At 53.6% G+C, this 14,293-nt stretch overlaps 1 protein-coding gene across 1 annotated transcript; it reads left to right on the top strand.

Annotated features, from left to right (window-relative positions):
• Window positions 1–3,861: 3,861 nt before the first annotated feature.
• Window positions 3,862–12,417, top strand: Atmin (ATM interactor). The gene is made up of 4 exons (XM_042700930.1): window positions 3,862–4,185; window positions 8,688–8,813; window positions 9,612–9,811; window positions 10,427–12,417. Exons 1-4 carry the CDS (start codon window positions 3,862–3,864, stop codon window positions 12,228–12,230), a joined length of 2,454 nt encoding a protein of 817 aa, XP_042556864.1. The 3' UTR covers window positions 12,231–12,417.
• The last annotated feature ends 1,876 nt before the right edge of the window (window positions 12,418–14,293 follow it).

Genomic DNA, 14,293 nt, shown 5'->3' with positions numbered 1-14,293 from the left:
TAGTGGTAGAGTGCTTGCCTACCATGCATGAAGCCCTAGGTTCAATTCCTCAGTACCACATATAGAAAAAGCCAGAAGTGGTACAGTAACTCAAGTGGTAGAGCTAGCCTTGAGCAAAAGAAGCTCAGGGACAGTGGCCAGGCCCCAAGTTCAAGCCCCAAACAGGCAAAATGATAACAACAAAAAAAGTGGATACTGAGCTGGGCACTGATGATTCATACCTGTAACCCTAGCTACTCAGGAGGCTGAGATCTGAGAATTGCTGTTCAAAACTAGCCCAGGCAGGAAAGTCCATGAGATTCATCTCCAATTAACCATCAGAAAACCAGAAGTTGTTCTGTGGCTCAAAGTGGTAGAGTGCTACCCTTGAGCAAAAAGCTCAGGGATAGCAAGAAGGCTCTGAATTCAAGCCCCATAACTGAAAAAAAAAATAATAAATACTGTATCCTTTCCTTCTGAGGGCAAAGGCTTAGTAGACATGTATTAATACAGTCAGAAGAAAGGACTAGATGCCTCATAATGTGTGTGAACTGTAGGACACAGGAAGAATTTGGTGTTTAGTTGGAACCCGAGTTAGAATGGTCAGACACTTCGGGTGCCCCTGCAGTAGGACACTGGGTTAATGGCGTGAATGTGCTGACCATAGTCATGGTTTAGGGGAGCTTTCCCTGTGTGCAACATTGCTTAAATGGTTGGTTTGGTCTCGGACGGCCCTGCAGGTTTCCCAGGATGGTTTTCTGGTACTTGGCAAGAATGTCTAGATCTAACAAGAAACAGACTACATAGACTATTCAGCCTAAAGTCCTGCCACTTGAGACAATATCCGTTAGCCCTCAGACAGGCTCCTTAAGATGACTTGGGACTCGCCAAATTTTTCTCATCTATTATGTGTTTGATAGTCACATTCAACTGCAACTTGGGAACAGTTGCTGTATGCAGAGCTAAAAGAACTAGAGTCAAGAGAATTGACCCCATCATGAGGGAAGTCCCCCAAAGTGAATAATACAGGAAGACCTACTGTGTGACAGGCTCTGTTTTAGCTTAGCGTTTTCATAATGTTCTTACAGAGCAGACAGCATTACCAATTACGGAAGTGACTATTCAGGAGCCTCATTTCTGATTGAACTGCTGCCCTCTCCCCTCCCTCTTGTCTACCTACCTCTAACCGTCTCAGATCCATTTACACCAGTTACCCGGGCTCTTGACATTTCGGTTCTGGAGCCGGGCACCGAGCTATGTTGTCTCCAAAACAGTAATGGAATTCCAGCGGTGAAAATATAGGCAAGTTCAATATGACCTACAAGGACCGACCCCGTCCATTTTCACAATCCTTTCATCTGTCCTGTGACTAACATCCAGGTACTCAGTTCCTCGAGCCTAAATCTACACACACACACACTCATACACACACACCACACACACACACCTCACACACTCACACAACACACACACACATACACTCACACACACCCCACACACATACCCCACACACACTCACACCCCCCACACTCACACCCCCCACACCTCACACACTCACACACCACACACACCACACACATACCCCCCACACACACCCCATACACACCCCCACACACATACACCCCACACACTCACCCCACACACACCCCACGCACATACCCCACACACACTCACACCCCCCACACTCACACACACCTCACACACACATACCTCACACACTCACACCCCACACACACACCTCACACACACACACACCACACACACCACACACATACCCCACACACACACCCCATACACACCCCCACACACATACACACTCACACACACTCACCCCACACACCCCACACACATACCCCCCCACACACACCACACACACCACACACATACCCCCCACACACACCCCATACACACCCCCACATACATACACACACACACTCACCCCACACACACCCCACACACATACCCCCCACACATTCACACCCCACACACACACCTCACACACACACACACCACATACCACACACATACCCCCCACACACACCCCATACACATACCCCCACACACACCCCACACACATACCCCACACACACACTCACACCCCCCACACTCACACACACCTCCCACACACACCTCACAACACACACACACACCTCACAGACACACACCCCACACCCACACTCCCACACATATCACACACACTCCACACACTCACCTCCCACACACCCCACACACCCCCACACCACATACACTCCACACACACACTCACACACCTCACACACCCACACACACACCCCACACCCCACACACACACCTCACACACCCCCACACACACACCATACACACCACAAACACCCCCCACACCCCCACACACACACCACACACACACACACCCCACACATACCTCACACACACACACACCCCACACACATACCCCCCCATACCCCACACACATACCCCACACACACCACACACACACCCCACACAACCTCACACACAACACGCACACTCCACACACACACTCACACACACCTCCACACACTCACACACACCTCACACATACCCCCCCACACCACACACACTCACACCCCCCACACACTCACACACACCCCTACACACTCACACATCCCCACACACACCACACACACTCACACACACTCACCCCACACACACCGCACCCCCCCACACACACTCACACAAACACCACACAAACCTCACACACACACTCACTCCCACACACACACCTCACCCACACTCACACCCACACACACACTCACACATTCACCCCCACACACACACCTCCCCCCACACACACACTCAACCCCCACACACACCCCACATTCCCACACACACACTCATACACACCTCACACACACTCACACCCCCACACACCTCACACACACACTCACACCCCTACACACACACCACACACTCCACAAACACACACACACACACCACACACACACCACACACACCCCCACCCCCCACACACACCTCACACACTCACCCCACACACACTCCCCCCACACACACCACACACACACACTCACCCCCCCACACACACTCACCCCCACACTCACCCCACACACACACACTCACCCCCACACATGCATACTCACACCCCTCCAACCCCCAACACACACCTCACACACACACACCTACACTCACCCCTCTCACTCCCCCCACACACCTCACACACACACTCACACCCACACACACACACCCCACACACCACACATACACCCCCACACACCACACACACACCACACACACACCACACGCACTCACACACACACCTCACACACACACCACACACACCACACACACACCACACACACACCACACGCACACTCACACACACCACACACTACACACACTACACACACACACACACCACACACACCTCACACACACACCACACACACCACACACACCACACACACCACACACTCCACACACACACCACACACACCACACACACTCCACACACACACACCACACACACCTCACACACACACCACACACACTCCACACACACATACCCCCCACACACTCACACACACACACTCCCGGTTGCGTCCCACCGGGCTCTCAGTGAAGGACAGAAATTAGAGTTTGGGGGCTTCTCCTCCTCCCAGCTATGGCCGGTCTTCACGTTCCGGGGCAGGGACTCAGGACGGTAGGCCAGACCTTTGCCTGTTTGGCTCCTGTCTGCACCGCGGTTCCCTGGGAGACGCACGACCTCTGTCGGCAGGGGGCGCCGCGGGTCCCAGGCTCCGCCGGATGCTAATGAGCCCGGAGGCCCCGCCCCTGCCGGAAGTGGCCTCGGAGGGGGTGGGGCCTGCGACCGGAGGGGGGCGGGGGCCAGGCAGCCGTGCGGGAGCCATGGCGGCCTCGGAGGCGGCGGCGGCGGGGTCCGCGGCTCCGGCGGCGGGGGCCCCGGCTGTCCCGGCGGCCGCGAGGGGAGCCGCCGCCGCCGCCTCGAGCCCGTGGGGACCGCCGAGGCCGCGCCTGAGAGGCCGCCGTCCGCGACCCACGACGGCGAGGCAGCCGCCGCAGCCCGCGGCCCGGGAGCTGATCCAGCCGTCGGTGAGCGAGCTGTCCCGGGCCGTGCGGACCAACATCCTGTGCACCGTGCGCGGCTGCGGCAAGATCCTGCCCAACAGCCCCGCGCTCAACATGCACCTGGTCAAGAGCCACCGCCTGCAGGTGAGGGCGGCGCGGCGGGGCGCGGGGGCGAGGGCACCGGGGGCGGGGGGCCGGGGGCGGGGGGCCGGGGTGGGGGCACCGGGGACGGGGGCCGGGGGCGGGGGGCCGGGGGCGGGGGCAGGGCAGGGGGGCCGGGGGCGGGGGCAGGGCAGGGGGGCCGGGGGCGGGGGGCCGGGGGCGGGGGCCGGGGGCGGGGGGCCGGGGTGGGGGCGGGGGCACCGGGGACGGGGGACACCGGGGGCGGGGGCCGGGGTTGGGGACACCGGGGGCGGGGGGCAGGGCAGGGGGCCGGGGTGGGGGGCACCAGGGGCGGGGGCAGGGCAGGAGGCCGGGGTGGGGGGCACCGGGGGCGGGGGGCAGGGCAGGGGGCCGGGGTGGGGGGGGGACCGGGGGCCGGGGGCAGAGGGCCGGGGTGGGGGTGACTGGGGGCCGGGGGCAGGGGCCAGGCGGGGAGCCGGGGGAGCTGGGGGCCAGGGACAGGGGGCTGGGGGCCGGGGACCGGGCGGGAGCTGGGGGAGCTGGGGACCAGGGGCAGGGCGCTGGGGGCCAGGGACAAGGCGCTGGGGGCCAGGGACAGGGGGCTGGGGGCCGGGGGCCGGGGGCAGGGGCCAGGCGGAGAGCCGGGGGCCAGGGACAGGGGGCTGGGGGCCGGGGACAGGGGGCTGGGGGCCGGGGACAGGGCGCTGGGGGCCAGGGGCAGGGCGCTGGGGGCCAGGGACAGGGGGCTGGGGGCCAGGGACCGGGCTGGGAGCCGGGGGAGCTGGGGGCCAGGGACAGGGGGCTGGGGGCCAGGGGCAGGGGGCTGGGGGCCAGGGGCAGGGGGCTGGGGGCCGGGGGGGGGCGGGGACCGGGCGGGAGCTGGGGGAGCCGGGGGCCGGGGCCGGGCCCGGGTGGGGAGCCGGGGCAGGGTGGCTGGGGAGCACAGGCGGCCTCGGCCACGGGGAGCGGGAAGGCGCCCGCTGATGCCCCGAAGAAAGGCGGGAGGGAGGGGGCCTCGCCCCGCCTCTGCTGTCCGGGTCCCGGTCGGTCCCACGGCGGCGCCCAGGTGCGGTGCGCGTCGTGGGATTGGGCGGGTGAGGAGCCGGTGGGGCCACCCGGCGGGGTGGGGCGGGGATGAGCACAGGCCCAGCCGGTGTGCACCGCCCAGTACCGGCTGGAGATCCCGCCGAACCCGCAGGCTGTGACCCGGTCGTGGTCACCAGGCCGGTGCGACGTGACGGCATCCCGCAGCCGCGTGGTTACGTAACCCAGGGCAGGGACTTTTCCAAACTGGTCCGTCACGATTCCCCGGTCATGACCATGGGAAGCTTCCCTCCACCACCCGGAGTCCGATGCCAGCCGGGGCCTGGTCACGTGTCAGGAAGCAGGTCACGGGCGGCGGGGTGGTGAAGAGGTCGCTTTCCGAGGTCTGACTTGATTGCCCAAATCACGTTTGGAGGAACGTTCAGCCTTCTGGAACCTTTCTGAGGAGAACCCTCCCCTCCTACCCCCTTGTCCCAGCGGCAGAAACGGAGGCGGTGGCCGTCGAGGGAGGAAGGGTGATGGCCTTAACCAACAGCGGGGCCCAAGGTGCAGTGACCGGAAGTGTGACGCACGTGCGGGGCAAGGCCCTGCCAGCCGGGCAAGGCCCTGCCAGCGACGCCGCGTTCCCCAGCACGCCGGCACCTCTGGGATGGGTCTCCAGAGCACTTCTGTCTCATACTAGATTTTAATGAGTATCTGAACCTGGGTGGATAAACTGTACAGTTGTAGAGAATCTTAGCCCTTGGTTCTCTAGCTGCTATACAGCGGCCTTGTCCAACTTCAGTGTTGTCCCCTGGCTGATAAGACAATACACCTCTGAGCACAAAAGAAGGCTGCCAACATTTATTAGCAATTTGCATTATTCTCTTCTCTAGTATGGCTTGTAGATGCTCTGTGTCTCTCAGGACTGTAATGCCTCTGTTAAACAAGATACACTTACTCTGCAGGACTGGTTTAATACTATCTAATAGGTTTGTGTTACAGCTTTTGGTTTTGATTGTACTGGGATTTGAACTCTAGACATATTAGACAGACATTCTACCACTTGATACATATCTCCAAGCCCAGGTTCTTCCTGGTTAATTGGAGATGGAGTCTCACAGATGTGTCTGCCTAGGCTGGCTTTTAACCACAATCCTCCAGATCTCAGGCTTCTGAATAGCTAGGATTACAACCTTGAACCACTGGCACCTGGCTTGTTTGGATTTCCTTTTTAAACTATCAAAATTTCAGGAATCCACCAAAGACCAGTACAAAACAGGGCTAGGCTGAAGATGAGGCATGTGATCTGACTTTGGCAGTCGGATCTTCATTTGAACTTTGCATCTCAGAGCATCCGTGACCTCCCTTGCCTAGAACCTGTACAAAGTCATTTTCTGTGAAGTCATTCCTTTTTCAGCCTGAAGTGCTTGAGAGCCCTTTCTCAATTAAAGATGTTGAGCCACCAAAAGATAGACTATCTAGAGATTTCTGCCTCCATCACTGGGGCAGTTGAGGAAGCCTCCCTCAGAAATGTTTGCTGATGTTTTCTAGCTTTCTGCCTTTCTAACTACAGTGCCAGCAGCCCCTGAGCATCTGCTGTCTTGGTGGAAAGCAGGCCCATTTTCCTCACTGAGTGACCTGTGTGATGGGGGCAACTCTGTGCTCAGCCTAGCTACTGCCCAACAGGTTGTTCAGCTCCCACACCATTATCCACCCGTGATGTTGTCAGGGTATTAGGGGTGGGGGAGGAGAGAGTGCTGTTGGGCACAAGGTAGCTAGAAGCTCCTTATGATTTGAGGCCTCAGTCAACTCGGCCCCCCCCCCCCCATACACACTTTCTTCCTTGAAGCTACTCTGACTTTCTTACACTCAATGGAAATTTTCATTGTCTTGGTTATAGCTACTTGCATAATTCTAATTTCTTTCCTTCTTTATATAACTTCCGGCGCAGAATCATCTTTTCTTCCCTTCCCTATGAGTTGCTGTACAGTTCTTATTTTATTCTAATGTTTTCATAAGATACCCCACTCCCACCCAAAGGCTCCCTTCTTCCATGTAAATGAAGAGCCAGCTCTTCTGAAGAATGATGAGTAAGAACAGGGAGTCAGATTGTAAGCTGAAGAATATTTGCTGCTTTTGGTTTTATGTGGGTTTTCAAGGCATGTCCTATAAGGAATCTGGAAATCCCTTAGCCCAGCCTTGCCTGCACATGTGCCATATGGGGAAATGGAGGCTCTGAAGATGTGGCAGGAGGGATGACCCAGAGAGAGGGAGAGGGAGTCCACAGGCCATGCCTGCTCTGGATCCTTCTGGCCCCTGCATCAGAAAGCAGCCGAGGGTTCAGAACCACGAGCCACATTTACAATTGTAATACATGGCTTCGAGGATTCTTTATTGTGTACAGTCCAGAGGTGTGCTTTCAGTGATGGGTCAGAAAATAAAAAGGAAAGTTCCAAGTTGTTTGGTACACTGCCTCGTGCAAAACCACTCCCTAATTTCCATTTTGGAATAAGATGATGCAGTGAGCCGGTCTCCCTCTACCAGATGCTGCTCTCTGTGAAGTTTGTCCAGGGCCAGACCTTTTCCTCTACCTTCTCTCTACTCTTCAAGTATATTCTCCTTTTCCTTCTTATTTTTTTTGTTGGTCAGTTGTGGGTTTTGAACTCTGGGTCCCTCAGCTCTTCAGCTCAAGGCAAGCGCTCGACCCCTTGAGCCACAGCGCCACTTCTGGTTTTCTGGTGGTATATTGGAGATTAGGGTCTCACAGACTTTCCTGCCCAGGCTGACTTTGAACTGTGATCTTCAGATCTCAGTCTCCTGAGTAGCTAGGATGACAGGTGTGAGCCACTGGCGCCTGGCTCCTTTCCCTTCTTTTGTATGTATTCTTTTCTTCATCTTCTTTCATTTCTGTGATTTTTGCAGTGCCCAGCACTGAGCTTCACTAGCCCTCCACATCTGGTTTTCCCTTTTGCAAATGTAGTCACTTAAAATGTTGACTCATGAAGCCAGGCATGGTGGGCACATGCCTGTGATGCCAGCCTCTCTGATAGCAGTCAGGAGAATCTCAGGTTCAGGGCCAGCCTTGATTATGGTGGCAGGACCTTATCTCAAAAGGATTTGAAATGTGGCTGAAGTGGTTGGTAGAGAAGTAGTAGCCTCCAGTGCTGGAGGCCTTGGGGGATCCAACAGAGAAGATCAAGGAAGGTTCCAAATCTTAAGACTGTAACTGAGTGATTCTACTTGCAAACTGCACCTGGTTGCAATTCAAGGGCTCATGATTTTTAAGTTTTTAAAGAGTTTCAAAGGATTAGAGAGGAGTAAAATGTTAAAAGAAAACACAGATTTTAAGTTTACAGGTGTGCACAACTGTAATCCCATTAAAACATTTTCATCCCCTAAAAAAGGAACCCTTGTGCCCATTTTCAGTTACCACCTTATCTCTGCTACCAATCCATTCTATTGGTTTTGAAAATAATTGCACAATTTTCCAATTACAGGATGGCATAGTAAATCCAACAATAAGAAAAGATTTGAAAACCGTACCAAAATTCTACTGTTGTCCAATTGAAGGATGTCCTAGAGGTCCTGACCGGCCATTTTCTCAATTTTCTCTTGTTAAACAGGTATTTTACCATTCTTCATTTTCTAGCCAGAGGAGTAGCTCAGCAGAGTGGGGACCCTGTGCTTGCAGATCTGTGACTGCCTCCCAGGGCAGAGGGCAAAGACAGAGCCACTGTGCTCCTGGGGGACACTATGCTCCTGGGAGCTCTGGATAGGAGCATCTGAGGAAAGAAGAGTTTGGGCAGCAGCTCTCTTAAAGGAAGGGTCCCAGCCTCTAGGGAAAGAGGAGCTCAGGACTGAAAAGCTGTTATCTGAAGCTGTTGTCTGAAATGTTTCCTGAGGTTTGCCAAGGCTGTCCTGAGAAGACATCAGTTTCTGCCCTGTCACTCTTTCTTATAAGAGTCTAAATGTTGGCTGTCAAGGATCATTTCCAAGACATCTCCTTTGACTTTTTGTATGAAGCCAAAGTCAGTCATAAAAATGGGCATGTGAGCTAGATACTGGTAGCTCATGCCTGTAAGCTACTCAGGAGGCTGAGATCTGAGGATCTCAGTTCAAGGCCAGACTAGGCAGGAAAGTCCATGATTCTTTTAACCACCATAAAGCCCAAAGGGAAGCTGTGGCTCAAGTGTCAAGAGTGCTAGCCTTGAGCAAAAAGCTAAGGGAAAGTGCTTAGGTACTGAGTTCATGCCCTACTACAGGCACAGAGAGAGAGAAAAAACAAAGAGGCATGTAATTTGCTGTTTGCCTGCTTTGTAGTTCCTTTGATTTGGGCTGCTGTGTTCTTCCCTGAGCAGGAGTTGATGGGGGAGGAGAGGGTGCTGTCTCTTTCCCATTCCTACGTATCCTGTTCTCCACAGCACTTTATGAAGATGCATGCCGAGAAGAAGCATAAGTGTAGCAAGTGCAACAACTCATACGGCACTGAGTGGGACTTGAAGAGACACGCGGAGGACTGCGGCAAGACCTTCCAGTGCACGTGCGGCTGTCCGTATGCCAGCAGGACAGCACTGCAGTCTCACATCTACCGAACTGGCCATGAGATCCCTGCAGAACACAGGTAACGGGCAAAGAAACAGGCCACGCACAGCAGTGCTGTGGAGAGTTGTGAATCTTCCTAGAAGACCAGCAGCGACAAACAGCTACAGCACAGGGAGGAAAGGGAATCATGGAGAACATGTAGCCCTGGAGAAGGGAGCTACGGGAAATGCAGCAGCACTAGCAAAGGAGCCGTGCCTGGGTTTTAGTTTTTCTTTTCTTTTTTATTTTTTTTTTTGGTTGGTCGTGGGGCTTGAACTCTGGGCTTAGGCGTTGTCCCTGAGCTCTTCAGCTCAAGGCGAGCGCTCTACTGCTTGAGCCACTGCACCATTTCTGGTTTTCTAGTGGTTTATTGGAGATAAGAGTCTCACAGCCTTTCCTGCCCGGGCTGGCTATGAACCGTGATCCTCAGATCTCAGCCTCCTGAGTAGCTAGGATGACAGGTGTGAGCCAGGGATGCCGGAAAAGTTGAATTCTTGTATTTAGAACCTGAAAAGGTTTGGGTGACCTGAATGACAGGCCCACTTATTGCAAGGAGGGTCGCATCTTCTCTCGCAGGCGACTGACCTCTGATGTGGGAAGTAGCATCTGAGAAGTGAAGTTTTTAAATTGTTTTCCTTTTTGTTGTTGTGTTCAGGGATCCACCTAGTAAAAAAAGGAAAATGGAAAACTACCTGCAAAGCCAGAAGTTGTCCAGTAAGACCATCGAATCTTTAAACAACCAATCAACTCTTCAACCAGATTCCCAAGAACTCAGAACTTCAGAAATAAAACTGGTCGCCTCTTTTGAGGACTCTTGTGGTTCTAATGCCAGGAAGCAGAATATCTCAGCACTTCCAAGAAATCCTCAGAAGTTGCTTCTACCCAAGCCAAGAGTGGCTCTGGTTAAACTTCCGGTCATGCAGTTTTCTCCCATGCCAGTCTTGGTGCCTACTGAGTCCTCGGGCCAGCCTGTGGTGTTGGGCGTGGATCAGGGCTCCCCGATGGGGGCTGTGCACTTGGTGCCCTTGTCTGTGGGAACGCTCATCCTTGGCCTGGACTCAGATGCTTGCTCTCTGAAGGAGACCCTACCTCTTTCAAAAATTATCAGTCCTGTCGTTGAGCCAATTAGTACAGGTGTTCAAGTGAACTTGGGTAAAAGTCCATTGAATCCTTTACAAGAGCTAGAGAACACATGTCAGAAGAACAGCATTTCTTCAACCAACGTACAGACAGACCTGTCCTATGCCTCACCAAACCTGCTATCTTCTGCTCGATGGCTTGGCTCTGACTCCTCCGTGTCGTCGTGTTCTCAGACCGATCTGTCCTTTGACTCTCAAGTGTCCCTTCCCATCAGCGTTCACACACAGACGTTCCTGCCCAGGCCTAAGTTAACTTCGTCCATAGCTGCTCAGACTGAAGCTTTCATAGATGCCTGTTTCCAGCCAGGCGGGATCTCCAGAAAAACCCAAACCAGTGGCATGCAAAATCCAGCACCTGCCCAGGTACCCATGGACCACGCTGGCGTGTGCGGGGGCATTTTTGGGAGTGTGCACTCGTCCTACAATGTTCCCACAGACAATATAATAAGCAGCAGTTTAGTGGCAGAGACGGTGACTCAGAGTTTGCTACCTCAAAATGATCCCAAGACTTTAAGTCAAGACATTGAGAGGTCTGAAGCCATGCTCAACTTCAGTGCGCAGAGTGGTATGCTCCCCACACAGAACATGACCGATAACCAGACCCAAACCATAGATTTACTAAGTGACTTAGAAAACATCTGGTCAAGTAACCTGCCTGGTCAGACGCTAGATAACCGCAGTCTTTTGTCTGACTCAAATCCTGGACCTGACGCCCAGCTTCCCTCTGGCCCGACTCAGACCCCTGGGATTGATTTTGATATTGAGGAATTCTTTTCAGCCTCGAATATCCAGACTCAGACTGAAGAGAGTGGGCTGAGTACCATGAACCCCGAGCCAGTCTTGGAGTCACTGGACATAGAGACCCAGACCGACTTCCTGCTCGCAGACCCCTCTGCTCAGCCCTATGGCTGCAGGGGAAGTTCGAACTTCTTAGGCCTGGAGATGTTTGACACACAGACACAGACCGACTTGAACTTCTTCTTAGACAGTGGTCCTCAGCTGCCCCTAGGAAGCCTTCTGAAACACTGCAGCTTCTCCGTGAGCACCGACTCCTCTGACACAGAGACCCAAACGGAAGGACCCTCTGTAGCCAGACCCACACCTGCTCCAGAGAGCAAGGTTCAGTCCAACACTGCAGAGACACAGACCATGAGTTCTGGCTTGGAAGCCCTGGGGAGTTTGTTCTTCACTAGCAATGAAACTCAGACAGCCATGAACGACTTTCTTATGGCTGATTTGGCCTGGAACACCATGGAGTCTCAGTTCAGCTCTGTAGAAACCCAGACATGTGCTGAGCTGAGTGCGGTCTCCAACTTCTGAGCACGAGTCCATCCTGTACAGCACTGACGACTTCATGCAGACTGTGAACACAGACGATGATGATGCTGACTATGGAATGTAGTGACTGCAGCTATTTATTCTCCTCTCTCTGCCTTTTGTACTTGTCAACACAAAATCTGTGTATAAATGTGAGTGTATTATAAAGTGTAAGATGTTGATTTAAAAATGACTGTTTTTGCTTTACCTACATTTGCTCTTTAACAGCTTGTCTTTCCATCTTTCAAAAAAAATGTGTATTTCAGAGCTGGATTTTAAAACCCATACAGCCATCTAGCTGAAGCTAGGCTTGCGAGGTACTGGGGTATAAACCCACACCTTCCTAATGCACCCATAAACGGCCACTATGCCCTCACCAGTGCTTCTGTGTTTGGAGACTGCCACTGCCACAGCTTCGTCAGCTCTGCCAGCTCTTCTGGCTTGCATACACCAAGAAAAAGCGCAGTTGTCTTGAACTTCTGCAGGTTTTCATAGAGTCACTGTCCCTTCTCCCATGAGTAGTTCTGCCAGGGCGAGTGTGGTCTGTCCTCACAGGTTCACTGCTGCAGGTACTGTGTAGCACAAGAGCAGCAGCACTTAGTATAGACAGCCATCCTCCCTCCAAACCACAGGAACTGACTGAAATCATGGCTCTTGGTTTATCTTGGGGGTATCCTGGGATGTGCTTCTTTTTTATTTGGGGTGGGGGGATTGGTTTGGGTGCTTGAACTCTGGGCCTGGGCGCTGTCCCTCAGCTCTTCAGTTCAAGGTGAATGCTCTACCACTTAAGCCACAGCACCACTTCTGGTTTTCTGGTGTTAGTTGGAGATGAGAGTCTCATGGACTAGTGTTGAACTGTGATCCTCAGATCTCAGCCTCCTGAGTAGCTAGGATTACAGGCGTGAGCCACTTTTAAAACATTTTCCTCTGCTCACCACCTTGGATGGAGAAGACTTCAGTGACCAGATGTGAGGTTTTTTCCTGCAGGGCAGCCAGCAGCCAGGTCTGCAGCAGACACTGGCTAAGTGTCTCGTGATGCAGTTCATGTGCTAGAGCAGCTCCCAGAACTCAGGAAAATAGTGTTATTGCCAAGAGTACTGCTGAGGTGCCCAGGGTGAGGTGTGGGGAAGGGAAACTGGCCTCCACTTCCTCTCCTGGCATGCCTCCTTCCAGGAACCTCCACATACATGGCCACTATCTAGAAGTGCTCCAGAGACAGTCCTTTTGGATTTGTATGGGAGCTTCCATTACATGAGATTGATTCACTTAACCTTCAGTCCTTCTCCCCTCCTTGCATGGCCTTGGTCTCCTCCATTCCAGTTCCCATCCTGAAGCTACCCAGGAGCTACCAGCCATCAGCCAGCCAGCGATCCCAGTGGCACACAAACACAATAGACAGAAAACATTGTAGAGGTGACAGGGCAGGAGCCCCACTGTGCTGCATAATATGTCCTCCTGCTCTCCAGACAGCTGGCTGGGTGAGGCCCTGGGGCTGCTTCCCACAGTGCTCACTGTTCCCCTTGTGTTGAAAAGAACAAAGAGTAGAAAAGGACACCCCTGGCCCAGCCCAATCTCAGTACTTAGCACCTCGAAGCTTGGCAGGGCAAGAGTACAGTCCACTCTGTTTTGCAGGGACCTTTCCTCTCATCCTCCGTTCACCTTTCCCTTGAATAAGGAAACACTTTGGTCTAGTATTTTGCCTTGAGACTGACAATTACACAACAGATCCATCTCCAATGCAGTACTGTGAAGATGTTGAAAACCTAGTGTTTTGGTATTCAAGGACTATTTTTCTGTTTAAGGTAAAATGGTGGGGGGAAGGTGGGAAGGTGACTCAGTGGTAGAGCGCTAGCCTTGAGCTGAAGAGCCGAGGGACAGTGCCCAGGCCCAGAGTTCAGGACCCATGACCGACCAAAAAAAAAAAAAAAAAAGGTAAAATGGTAGAGCAAAAGGTTTGCTGTGCTAAGCAGACTGAATTCATGGTTGTTGCCCAACTTTCAGGCCAGTAAGAATGAGTGCAGTTTTGAGTTTTCTGTCTACTCCAAATTCTCTATTCTTCCTATGGC

The sequence above is a fragment of the Dipodomys spectabilis genome, unplaced genomic scaffold (assembly GCF_019054845.1).
Source record: "Dipodomys spectabilis isolate Male_0828 unplaced genomic scaffold, ASM1905484v1 ptg000273l, whole genome shotgun sequence".
Taxonomy (NCBI): domain Eukaryota; kingdom Metazoa; phylum Chordata; class Mammalia; order Rodentia; family Heteromyidae; genus Dipodomys; species Dipodomys spectabilis.
This window is presented reverse-complemented; position numbering and strand designations above follow the sequence as displayed.

Coding starts and splice junctions, on each gene's coding strand:
- Atmin (XM_042700930.1), top strand. CDS start 3,862: ATGGCGGCCTCGGAGGCGGCGGCGGCGGGGTCCGCGGCTCCGGCGGCG. Junction 4,186..8,687: donor TCAAGAGCCACCGCCTGCAG/GTGAGGGCGGCG, acceptor TTCCAATTACAG/GATGGCATAGTAAATCCAAC. Junction 8,814..9,611: donor AATTTTCTCTTGTTAAACAG/GTATTTTACCAT, acceptor TGTTCTCCACAG/CACTTTATGAAGATGCATGC.